This window comes from Crinia signifera, chromosome 2, assembly GCF_055691185.1.
Source record: "Crinia signifera chromosome 2, ASM5569118v1, whole genome shotgun sequence".
NCBI classification, from domain to species: domain Eukaryota; kingdom Metazoa; phylum Chordata; class Amphibia; order Anura; family Myobatrachidae; genus Crinia; species Crinia signifera.
The window spans coordinates 72,541,133-72,554,792 of record NC_139218.1 but is presented as its reverse complement, the minus strand read 5'-3'; the positions used below and the strand labels follow the sequence as shown (position 1 = coordinate 72,554,792).

Here is a 13,660-nt window from a genome sequence, read left to right as displayed (position 1 = left end):
ACCACACAATATACCCATTATACAAATTAGGCAACACTATAGTAACCCCCTTATATAAGTCCCATGAAACTGGGCCATTTAGTTCCAGAGAAATCTGCCCTCCAAGAGCATGAACAGCCATGAAATTACATTGTAGAAATAAAAAAATCAGTTTACCTGCAATATATCTGGAACCAATTAACCCTCTTGCGTTAAGAGCTGTCCTTTGCGGTGAGAGTTGCCGGGTCCCAGCGGCTCCCCCCTACCTCCCACACCCGGCGCTGCTGCTGCTGCTGCGCCGGGCTCTCCTCCTCCCTGCACCCGGAAGAGGATCAGTGCAGGGAGGAGGTCACAGGTCCGGGCAGCACAGCTCTGTGCTGCCCGGACACAGGTGAGAGGGGAGGGGTCGATGCGGGGCAACAGGGGGTCATTTCGGGGTGCCCCCCGCCGCGGTAACCCGGTGGGGGATGCTTACAGCATCCCAAAATTCAGTAAAAACCCAGATAACGGCGTTTTTACAGCATTTTTAGCTTAGAGAATCTCCCCCCTGAAGGCCCAGCGATTTGGGTTTGAATGAGATTTACTTCAAGCTTCTGTGATGCCAGGGGGGGAACTGGCAGCCGTCGGAACAGGGTGAGGGTCGGAATTAGCGGGTCCCATGTTATCCTATGGGGAAAACGTTCTAGCTTTGCTCTGCAGTATCTCCTGTTCCCGGGGGACTAGCTACAAGGGGCTGGGCTCATTGGAAAGCCCCAGTCCTACAAAATGGGCTCCATCAGGATCATTGTTAATCCGGCCCTGCAACCTCCATGTTGACCACAGGACGCTGTGGTCAGGAGGTTGGGCTCCCCCATTGCTCTAAACGGGAGCAGGGTCTGATGACCCGACATACCCATTTACACTGTGTTCCACCCTGTATTCCACCCTGGTCAGGACCGGGGTAGGATTCACAGGGAAATGAAACCATGTTTATTTTCAGCTACCCCTTTTACACATGAGGCAAAAACCCGAGTTTTTGCCTCAGTGTAAAAGGGGTATAATTTAGCTTGGGCCAGTACAACACTGACATCTTAGCTCATTTCATTGCAAATGTATCTAAAACAGCAGAATGAAAAGTCAACAGCACATGCAAAGCATAAGCAGACCTTGCCCATGTCGACCAAATACTTGTGTCGACCTAATGATGTTGACCCAATGCTTGTCGACCATCATGCTGTAGATCTAATGACCATATCCCGAGAGTACAATATATTCCCCTTATTACTCACATATTTTCTATTCTTCTAACCAGGCTGGACCCGGAGGGCAGGGCCGGATTTGTGCCTAGGCCTGTGAGGCACGGGCCTCAGGGCGGCACCACTCAAGGGCGGCACAGCAGGCTGACGTACTTTTAAATAGCAGCATGGCAGAGAGGGTGGGCTTCGGCAAGTGACAAGTGGCGCCGCCGCCGACATGATTCATTATATGTCGGCAGCAGTGCCGCTCGTCACCCGCCGCTGCCCACCCGCTCTGCCATGCAGAGTACATCAACGGGTATCTCTGACGGTCCCCCTGCGCGTCCGGCTCCGCCGCTGGGTGAGCTGAATTGCTCTGGCTCACTGCCGCCGGCGGGGAAAGCAGCTAGGCTGAGCAGCGCGAACCTCCCTGCAGTCAGGTTAGGAAAAAAAAAACAGTTTGTATCCCAATTGCACACTGAATGAGAAAATAACTACATATTAATCAGATAATACAGAGATCTCTGTATTATCTGATTAATATGTAGTTATTTTCTCATTCAGTGTGCAATTGGGATACAAACTGTTTTTTTTTTCCTAACCAGATTTACCCCTCCCTTTTGGCACCTGAATGACACACCTCTGATTGAGCAGCTTACCAACAAAAGTGTTGCTCCCTGCAGTCAGTGTGAGAGAGACTGACTGAGACTGCACATAAAGTTAATTCACCCTCCCTCCGTCCGGGTCCTCCATACAGTTAGCAGTCCAGACTGCTTTACATTTTTTTGAGGTGGGCTACAGTAAAATTTGTATGTAATCTCTCTCTCTCTCTCTCTCTCTATATATATATATATATATATACTTATACCTTAATAATGATTAAATTAAAATATGGGGGGGGCAAAAATGTGCCTAGAGGCGGCCTGACCCCTAAATTCGCCCCTGCCGGAAGGTAAACCCTTACTACCTGTAGTAAAGCAGCCAGACATCTTTCCATCTTTCCGGCTGCAGGGGGGATGAGGAGGCACCGGAGACAGACTGAGGGGAGCAGGAGGCGGCAGGGAGGTAACAGCGACCCACATAACAGGTATCGCAGGGGGCCTCCGTCACCGCACCGCGATGCCAGCGCATATGTTAGTACATATGTGTTGGCATCGCGGCGGCCGGACGCCGATGTATATTAATACATCCCGCCCTAAATATGTTATGATTATTTTGAATCAATTATTGCAACTGTACGAGCATATGTATTACAGCTTGGAGAGAAATAAAGTGGAGAGTGAGAGATAAAGTACCAACCAATTTACTTCTAACTGTTATTTTGCCAGCTGTGTTTGAAAAATGACAGGCGCTGATTGGCTAGCACTTTGGGTGAAAATCAATTGTGTCAGTCTAATTGGTCTGATGAATCCACTGGATATGGTGCTGGGATTGGTTTGCTAATAGAGCTGCATGATCCACGAATCGGGCTGCCTTTGTCAGTGGGGGGTGAATCGGGGCGCTGTTGCCAGCAGGGTGGGTGGGGGAGGGGGCTGATGTTGCCAGAGTTTAAACTTAATTACTCTCAAAGCTTTGATACATACTATGCATGTTCTCCCTGTGTTTGATTAGAATTGCTAGTACTTTGCATATTTAAGGCAGATTTAGGATCACCCTATGTAAGAAGACAGGGATTTAATTACTAAGCTTTGGAGAGAGCTAAAGTAAAGTACACTGTACTTTTACAAACACAGCCTGTAACATGGTAGTTTGCGCATATTGTATTTCTCTCAACTTTATCTCTCTCTGGGGATTATTCATTAAACCCTTATAACACAGGAGATATTCGAGATACAGTATTTTCTACCTTCAGAACAACAGTGCTTGCACAGTTATCCCCACAGATTTTTAGAGCTTGTTATTCTATTGGTGAAGCAGACTGAACAATGTGTTACTTGCAGTGACCCAACAGCACTGACTTGCAAATGAAACAGTTTATGTTCAACCTAAAAAAAAAAAAAGGTACTTGTTTCCTAGCAGGGCGCCCACTAAGCAAATTGCTTAGTGGGCAGTTCTGCGTAGGAAAATCGCATTGCATTGCATTGCATGGGCCATTTTAGTGCCGTGCGATGCAATGCGATTTTTTAATGTAATTTATTCACTGCTCTGTATGCCCCAAGGGATCTCATCGCATCGCACCTCCCGCAAAATCGCCTGGGATTTTATAGGGTGTGCGATGCCATTACATTAGCTATACAATGATTTTATGACATACAAAGAGGTTTTAGGCACCCCCCCCCCCACTATCCACGCCACCCCGAAGCGTGGCGAGCCCCGCGAGGGGCAGCGGAACGCGTCCTCCAACGTTTTCATACCCCCACTATCCACGTCGGCGTGGAGTTGACCTTATATAGTGTGGCGAGCGCAGCGAGCCACCAAGCCCGAACCATGGCAAGCGGACGCGGAATACATGTAAAGTAATCCACGTCCACCCGCGGGGCTTGCTGCGCTCGCCACACTATATAAAATCAACTCCACGCCAATGTGGATAGTGGGGGTATGAAAACGTCGGAGGACGCGTTCCGCTGTGCTCACCACGCTTCGGGGTGGCATGGATAGTGTGGGGGGGGGGGGGGGGGTGTAAAACATCATTGTATGTCATACAATCATATTATTGTATAGCTAATGGGTACTGCTTTCCTAGCACGGCGCCCATCTCATTGATTGTATGCCTTAAGTTTAAGGTACTTAAGGCATACAATCAACGCGATGGACCCGATTTTTTAATCTCATGGATCTTATGCATCCATAAGATGCATAAGATCCATGAGATGCATGAGATAAAAAATCGTGAGCCCCCAATAACCATTGTTAACGCCACCAGCACTATCAACCCCAACCCGAAGCGTGGCGAGCGCAGCGAGCCCGCGAGGGGCGGGGGTACGCGTCCTCCGACCTTTTCATACCCCCACTATCCACGTCGGCGTGGAGTTCATTTTATCTAGTGTGGCGAGCGCAGCGAGCCACCGAGCCCGAAGCGTGGCGAGCGCACGCAGACTACTTTACATGTATTCCGCGTCCCCTCGCCACGCTTCGGGCTCGGTGGCTCGCTGCGCTCGCCACACTATATAAAATCGACTCCACGCCGACGTGGATAGTGGGGGTATGAAAAGGTGAGAGGACGCGTACCGCCGCCCCCTCGCGGGCTCGCTGCGCTCGCCACGCTTCGGGTTGGCGTCAATTGTGGAGTGGCGTTTACAATGGGGGGGGGGGCATTTCACCCATGTGGGGAGGTTAGCAATTAAAATTGGGGTTTTGGGGGCTTTTTACATTGATTCCAATGTAAAAATCTCGTCGATCACGTCGATTGCATCATCTCATGCATCTTATTCCGCACGAACACATAAGATGCATGAGATGTTTGAGATATCAGCCCGAGAAAAGTTTTATTGTTCCTCAGTGAGAAAAACTAAATAGCAATCTAGCAAATATGATACCTTTTAATGGCTAACAAAAATAAATGTTGTAAAAATGCAAGCTTTCGAGACTACTTAGGTCTCTTCCTCAGGCATGGTATAACAAGGTGTGTGAAGAACCACATATATATACACAGCAGAGTAGGAACAAGATGTGATAGATGGACATTCTTAAGATCAAAACAAAACAAAATAACAGAATGAGCTTGTAAATTGAGTCCTTAATTAGTTTGTAGATAAGTAGTGTGAAAGTTTTATTGTCTCTAAGTTGATGACAGACCAGAGTTAGAGCTCCGATGCCCTCAGCCCCACACATACAATCTAGATCGTGGGCGCCGTGCTAGGAAAGCAGTACCAGCTAATGTAATGGCATCGCACACCCTATAAAATCGCATGCGATTTTGCGGGAGGTGCGATGCGATCCCCTGGGGCATACAGAGCAGTGAATAAATTACATTAAAAAATCACATCGCACGACACTAAAATGGCCCCTGCGATGCAATGTGATTTCACTATGTTAACGTACGTAGGAAATCTGGGCGCCCTGCTAGGAAACAAGTACCAAAAAAAAGTCACCTTGATTGTAGATAATCATCTATCTATGGCTTTTATTCAGATCTGATCGCAGCACAAATTTGTTTGGAAAATGGGCAAAACAACGTGCACTGCAGGTGGGGCAGATGTAACATGTGCAGAGAGAGTTAAATTTGGGTGGGGTTTGTTGAAACTGAAATCTAAATTGCAGTGTAAAAATAATGCAGCCAGTATTTACCCTGCACAGAAATAAAATAACTCACACAAATCTAACTCTCTCTACACATGTTACATCTGCCCCACCTGTAGGGCACATGGTTTTGCCCATTTTCGAAACAAATTTGTACTGCAATCAGATCTGAATGTGCAGAGAGAATTAGATTTGTGTGAGTTATTTTGTTTCTGTGCAGGGTAAACACTGGCTGCATTATTTTTACACTGCAATTTAGATTTCAGTTTCAACACATCCCACCCAAATTTAACTCTATTTGCACATGTTACATCTGCCCCACCTGCAGTGCAGCATGGTTTTGCCCATTTTCCAAACAAATTTGTACTGCGATCAGATCTGAATAAGGGCCTATATGTCTAGTGTCCGTGAGTCTCCGAAACACTGCCATCTACTGGCAGAGAGCTAAACTACATCTCTTTCTCACACATGCACCAACACAGAAGGTAGCAGACTAGGGCCCTTATTCAGATCTGAATTAGTTCTAAAGTACAAATTTGTTCTCAAAATGGGCAAAACCATGTGCACTGCAGGGGGGGCAGATGTAACATGTGCAGAGAGAGTTAAATTTGGGTGGTGTGTGTTGAAACTGAAATCTAAATTGCAGTGTGAAAATAATGTAGCCAGTATATACCCTGCACAGAAACAAAATAACTCACCCAAATGTAACTCTCTCTGCACATGTTACATCTGCCCCACCTGCAGTGCACATGGCTTTGCCCATTTTGAGAACAAATTTGTACTGGGATCAGATCTAAATAAGGGCCTAGCTTTCAAAGCTTTTGCTTTGAGCAGGCTTACTAGTTCCTTTATAATACTGTATTTGGCATTATTCAATCAAATGTTCTGTTGTACAATAAGGTGACTTTAAAGGCTACACAATGCTAATTGTTGTTGTCTTATTCTTCACAGACACCACATACAGATGGAGCTGCTCTCATTAGCTGCTCCAGCACGCCAAGGCGCCCATTGCCCCAAATGGGGTGTGCAAGCGTCTCACACGCATGCGTGCCTCATTCGTGCCACGGCGCACCAAGCCAATCGTTGGGAGCCGCTCAGATGAGACCGGTACCATCTGTACATAAGCACACACAGCACACATATGTGTATATATACACACACACACAAACAAAGACTTAAAGCACATAGACATGGCCAGCACACAGACACACTGATACACAGCAGACACATATACACCACACATACTGGTGGCAAGACTGGCTTAACAAGGAAATACCGCTAGGAGTAAAGAAGTTAAATATACTTACTACAGCAGCTGCAGAGAATTTTACATACATATACAACTAGTACATCTTATACCTACAGCATTACCTATATCATACCTCCCAACTTTTGGCTTGAAGAAATAGGGACACTCGAAAAGGGGGCGGGGCGTATGCAAATGAGGGTGCGGCTTATGCTAATTAGCCGCGACCTCATTTTCATACGAGAATAGACGTTGTGCGCATGCGCACAGCGTCTATTCTACTAGATTGGGGGGTCTCCCAACTGCCACCCCCCGCAGCGGGACAATGCCTGCCGCGGGTGGGACAGAGGGACAGGACCCGAAAATCGGGACTGTCCCTCTAAAATCGTGACAGTTGGGAGGTATGCCTATATCATTTCACATACCTTCCCCTTTGCTCAGAGATATGTTAAAATAAATGTTATTGTGTGTATGTTTTTTGTTTTTATGTGTATATATATATATATATATATATATATATATGTGTGTGTGTGTGTGTGTGTGTATATATCTCAGGGTTGCCAACCCTCCGGGAATGGCCGGGAGGCTCCCGGAAATCAGGTCCCCCCGCCCGGCTCCCCGGAAATGTGGGCAACCCTCTCGTATACCGGCAGACACCCCCACCCCCCCCCCCCCACACACACACACATGTCCCCGGTGGCAGAAGCTTTAAATCGACACGATTCGCGGGTTTTCGGCGGAAGGGGACGGGACTAAATATGCAAATTGTGCATATTTAACCCCGCCTCCTGGTCGGAGACCCGCATATTGCGGGATTTGCATCACTGGGGGCGGGGACTGATGATGTCTCCATCAGGCCCCGCCCCCAGAAGTGATGCTTACAGTCTTCTCTCCCGGGTTCTCCCGGAGAGGAGACTGTAAAAGTCGGCAAACCTGATATATATACATACAAGGAGAAAAAAGGTCCACAATCACCTAGGTGCACAAAACCCCTGGGGGACCAAGGTTACATACAGTAGAAAGACTCCTGGCACTCCTAGGACCTTGTATGTATAGAAAGACAGAATATCAAGTAATCTGGTAAGGCAGCAACGTTTCGTGCTTAACTAGCTTTTCATCAGGCTCACACACAAGTACAAACATTAACTTACTTAAATCACCTCTCCATCACCGTGCTCCCAGGCCACCACACTCTCCGTTACGCTCCCCCGTTACTCTTGTGGACATTGTGTGTATAAGGGGCGCTACTACTGGGAGCATTATTGCATAAGCAGCGGAGCCACTGCAACCCAAAACCTGGTGGCGGGGCACCTCCCTTCACAGCCAGGCCCAATATATATAAATATATAACAGTGTAGAAGACAAACACAGGGACAGTGCACTTGGCTTTACATTTATTCACCACAATAATCTTTCAAAAATTATCATTTTGAAATAAACATTTTTACATCACATTTAATATCTCCGTGGCTTTCATCTATTTTAATACGTATATAAAGAAAAGTTCATTTTTATTTCTCTGTGGATATTGGACTCCCTATTGAAAAATATAAATGACTTTAATTATCGGTCTTGAGAGTGCTCTGAATAGGTATACAGTACATTTCTCTGGTATCTACATTGACTATTTCTGCAGAGGTAAATGTACGCACTATAAATTAACAGAATAACACAAAGATGATATGAGTAATACAAAGATAACTATCTTCTTTGTATTATGCTAATCATTTTTATAGTTAAAACTCTGGCATATACTGAAGTATAATAGAGGGGGCTCTGTCTCCCCTGGTTACCCTGGCTGCATGACACAAGTGTGGACAGCTATAGGAGATGAGAGCAACAGCCGGGTCATTGGTGTTTATTAGCATTGAGTGGGGCCAGACATCACAAGAATAGGAAACCGATCCAGCAAAATAGTGCATTATTAAAGAAATACAGAAAACATGGCCTGAAGATCAGAGTTACAATCCTTACAAAAGATCCTAATAGGCATGTGTGACCTAGTTATGCTTAATTTTACATTGACAGATGACTTGAACTTGTACTTTACTGCCCTCTTCTGGACATCCTTTGCGCTTCTATCTACTTCTTGGCTTAAAGCAATGGTTTCGTATTATTTGAATCACGGTGTACAAGAATATCAGAATTTTGCTCACGGCATCCCCAGACAAAAAGTTTTTTTTTTTATTCAGAATTTTTTTTTAAATTAAGTAAAATGTGTATATAAGTCATCTTTAACCTGCATACGCTGTAGAACAATTTTTTTTGCCCAATATTGTTCAGAATGGCCCTTTTGAATGATATTGGTAAAAAAAAAATCTGCCTGTGTGTATGTACGAGCGATGAACGACCATGTGCTATCCTGCCGCTCGGTCATAAAGGTTGTTCGTCGAGTGTGCAGGCAGCTGAATTTGGATATCTTTTTAAAAAAGCCTAAAAACTGTAGTTAGATCGTTCGTCGTTCATCTTTTGTCAAATCATTCAGTGTGTATGCACCACATCTTTCGTCCAGGACACTGGGGAAGTTCAAGGGAAATTGGTCACTAATGTCTTTCAGTGCATACATCTTATAGTGTGTATGCACCATTAGCCTCAGGTATGTGGTGATGAACAGGGTTGTACAACTACTTAACCGGGTGTGGTATAACACACCGACAGTCGGGACTCCGACAGTCATTAGCCTCACGTCGGAATCCCAACTCAGACAGCGGGGGAAGCGCAACAAAGCCCCTTGCGGGTTCACTGCGCTCGCCACCTATTTGATTCTCCCTCTATGGGGATCATGGATTTCCATAAGGGAGAATACACGCGGCCCGTGTGTCGGGCTTTAGCAGTCGGGATTCCGCCGTCGTGGTAGTGACTGTCGGAGACCCAACTGCCGGTGAGTCCTCCGGCACTCACTTAACCACATCTTGAATAATTGTCTGCTAAAAAGACTTACTTCTTGTAGTTCCTCCCTTAGTTGAAGGTCACCACTACCTTGCCTTTTTTTGCTTAAATGGATGCCAGGAAATCGCCTAGCCTAAATAGCTTAGCAAAATTTCTTATCACACATCTCTACGTGTGTATGCCCCTTAAGACTGGTACTTTACTTTGAGATATATGTCATTTACTGTTTTGTCACCCTGTAATGTCTATTTGATATTTCTCAATAAAAACAGATTACATAAAAAGACTGGTTTTGACTATCACATTGACGATAAATAAATAAATTTGGTTCTGAATCCCTAACCTGCGTCACCCCTGCAAGTGTCCCAGGAACTTTAGAATGTATGCAATATCTTAGGGTGTTTTTTGTTGTGTTTCATTGTTCTTTTTGAAGAAGAAAAAAATACATTACACATTACAGACTACTTACTGGTAATCAGTGGTAACATTTCCGAGTAATTACATTTTTATTCAATGATGTAAGAAACTAAAATGTGAAACAGCCTGAGTACGCATGATACAGAACATAGCTCCCTGTTGTGCTCATTACACACTGACAAATCTGCGATACACACTGACATGTTGGTGTGAAATAACAGTAGCTTTACTGTAGTGGTTCCAGGAAAACTTGAAAACTATTTTCCACAGGCTCAGGACATTAACTCCGCCATTAACACCAGTCACTTACACTTCTACCTGGTATTCTACAACACCTTCTACACTAAATTATAGATACTATATTAAAGACAAAAGACAATACCAATATAAATACAAATTTGACTAATCACATTCACTAAATATAAACAGTTTGAATATAACTGTATTGTCTAGCGGCCTGTAATGAAATGAGAGCGGGGAAAAAACGACAAACGTTAGATATGAAGTTATAAAGATACATAAACTCTATCAAAATTCTGCAGTCAGAGTGTGCACTGTGAGTAATCAGATACAATTCCTAAAGTACGGAGAGTGTAGAATAATCCAGGGGGCTAATCCAGTAAACCCCGCCAAAAGTGTGGATATTGCTGTTCAGCATTTTCTACACCTCTGCGCACATGCATGACCCCTTAAACTGCAGGAAAATGCGACCGCAGTCTATGCGCCAGCGGAGGACAGTGATAGGGTGCCTGAGGAGTGTTCGGACTGTATGCGGGGCACTTCAAGGCAATTGAGTGACATCATATGCATTTATGCAACAAAAAAACATGACGGCCCAGCGCCTGCCTGCCTGTGAAGCTGAGCTGCTCAGACAGGGGCCAACCAAAAAAGTGATTTCTCACCAAACTACAACTCACGCTAAATTATATGCTATGATATAGAAACAATGTTTATGACTGTCACTAGATGGCAGTCTTGTAATTGGAGTTCAGGATAGCAGACCATTAATAAGCACTTGATTTTTATGCAAAATCAGAAATGCACAACCTCTTTAATGGATTAACAATATCATCAGGAGTGATTTAAAATGCAGAAAAATAGTTTAATGCATAACATTTTTTTAAAGCACAACTGCGACTGCAGACTCCTGCATGCTTTGAGCTGTCCAGCACAAGGCAACGATGCCAGCATGTGAAGCTCCTCCCCCAAAGTGACTGCATTATAACTGCAATTGCATCGCTGAAATGTGATTGCACCACACCATGCAAAGGCAGGTGCAGAGCTACCATGTTGTGGTTTGCAGTGGCTGCGTGTGACTTCACGCCGCTGCCACAAACCACCCCAAAAACAGTCCAGACATGCCTGCATTGTCCAGGCCACGCCCTCCCAACACCTAAACGTCACCGTCTCCTGCTGACATTCATAACGTGACTGCATCCTTCCTGAATGCGATTGCAATTTGAGCTTTGCACATGCGTGCTGTGGTGGTTGCACATGTGCAGAAGCCTAAAGGCTGAATCACCCCCCATTACCAGTTAGCTTCCAGACACACTGCCATTGCAGCTTCTGATGGTCTGTATGCGCATGTCATATTTTCTGGGGGTGTGGTATAATCGGTCTAAATTAGTTGTGCCGCTTCAAAAAAACTCATGGGCCCTTATTCTGATCGGTGCGGATATATCCGCGTGCGTTCGGCCCGCCGATGTTTTGTGTCTGCGCATGTGCAGAGGCGTCTCTGCGCATGTGCGAGCGGGGCGTACGGCCAAATCCCGCATGATATGTGAACACTCCGAACAGGGGGTGGAGAGGGGCGTGAAGGGCTATTTGGGCTCATTACCATATGCATACGCCCCGCGTTTCATGGGAGTTCCCATGAAAACGCTGGGCGTACGTATGGTAATGCGGCCTATGACGCACGTGTAGGGGGCGGACATATAACATCGCCGGATGTCAGCTGCCCGCCCAGATCCCTGCTTTTGCACGGAAAAATGTCCGTGTGGTCTGAGGTTGCGGGAGCTGGTGGAGCACTCGGTCCTGCATTCGATGGTCTGCGACCATCGAATGATGGGGGAGGTTCCCTTAGATGGAGGAGGCGTATTCCGTGTAAAATACAGGTGCGGTCCGTTCGGCCAGCTTCTTACCGCTTACGGACGGAGTTGGCGATCCGTATGGAAGGCGGGGTTTCGCACGCACGGTCCTGGCCGCATAATCGTCTCCGGCCGCACCGATCAGAATAAGGGCCATGGTGACCTTTTCATGTGTCGAGAATTGCCATATAGACCATTTAACCATGTCGACCCTATGCATAATCGACCACATGGTGTCGACCTATTGACTATTAACCAATCATCTGGATGCTAATTTTTTTGCATGAATGGACAAAACGCAGTGGCAGATTTTGAAGACTGAAGAGATTAATATGGGAATCCTGGAGGAGGAGCTACCTGCACATCCTCTATAGCCTTGATGGCTAACCTTGACACTCCAGCTGTTGTTGAACTACACATCCCAGCATGCTCTGTATCAGATTTAGCATGGCCAAAATAACTAAACTGAAGCAGAGTATGCTGGGATGTGTAGTTTAAAAACATCAAGGTTAGCCATCAAGGCTCTATAGCATCTGCCAGGGGGAGAAAAACGTAGCATAGGAAAGTATTGTGATGCCATTTCCAGTCAGCTCTGCTCTCTGATCTGGCTCCCGGAACTTGGTTCCACATTCAACAACACTTTTGGGCCTACCCCCAACTCTTTGAACTATCAGTGATTATGATTAACCATGGAGCAAAACCTATGATTGGGGGGCCTATTTCAGACTTGCAAATCACATTTTTTCTCAAATGGACAAAACCATGTTGCACTGCAGGTGGGGCAAATGTAACATGTGTAAAATCCGCAAATCCAGAAAACTTGGCTTGATGAGCATTGTAGTGCTTCATGGACTGCTGAGACAGTATTGCCAGAGACGTGCTTAGATGCACAAGATCAGCAGCAAAGTATCCTTAAAATCCCAATCATCAGGCAAGTGGCCCTTATTCAGATCTGATCACAGTACAAATTTGTTCTCAAAATGGGCAAAACCATGTGCACTGCAGGTGGGGCAGATGTAACATGTATATAGAGTTAGATTTGTGTGCGTTATTTTGTTTCTGTGCAGGGTAAATACTGGCTGCATTATTTTTACACTGCAATTTAGATTTCAGTTTCAACACACCTCCACCCAAATGTTACATCTGCCCCACCTGCAGTGCCCATAGTTTTGCCCATTTTGAGAACAACTTTGTACTGCAATCAAATCTGAATAAGGGCCAAGTAAGTACAGTACAGAGAACAGAGGTCCCTGTGGAGTGAACTACACTGCTCACATTTATGACTGCATTTTCCCTTAAGTCCCAAGAATTACACTGCAACATTAGTGCATTTCACAAAGCATATAACTGACAGCAGGCATTTGTGAGTTTTGGTAACTATGAATCAATCCATATTTTACCTGCGCAGCTCCTGAATTTGCTCTCTGACAGCTCTGCAATAGCTCCTGTGGTAACAGTCTTCTTCAGTCTGGAGGTGGTGAGAGTTGCACTGCCCCCTGGCTTTGTGAGCATGTCATCACTGCTTGCTCTTTTTAACTGAAATTGACAAGATATTTTCTTACTGATCATCGCCATATAAAATCATAGCATAGTCCAAAACTGAAATTACATTTTTTAAGTTAATTGCGTATGGAAAATAGAAATTTGGC

General features: G+C 45.4%; 1 protein-coding gene across 5 annotated transcripts in view; it reads right to left on the bottom strand.

Annotated features, from left to right (window-relative positions):
- The window catches only part of SPECC1 (sperm antigen with calponin homology and coiled-coil domains 1), a 424,705-nt gene that overhangs the window by 336,759 nt on the left and 74,286 nt on the right, over positions 1-13,660 (bottom strand). For all 5 annotated transcript variants that reach the window (XM_083172375.1, XM_083172379.1, XM_083172380.1 and 2 more), the window contains exon 3: positions 13,412-13,547. In XM_083172375.1, the coding sequence (XP_083028501.1) occupies positions 13,412-13,547 (136 nt within the window). The remainder of the gene's footprint in view (positions 1-13,411; positions 13,548-13,660) is intronic.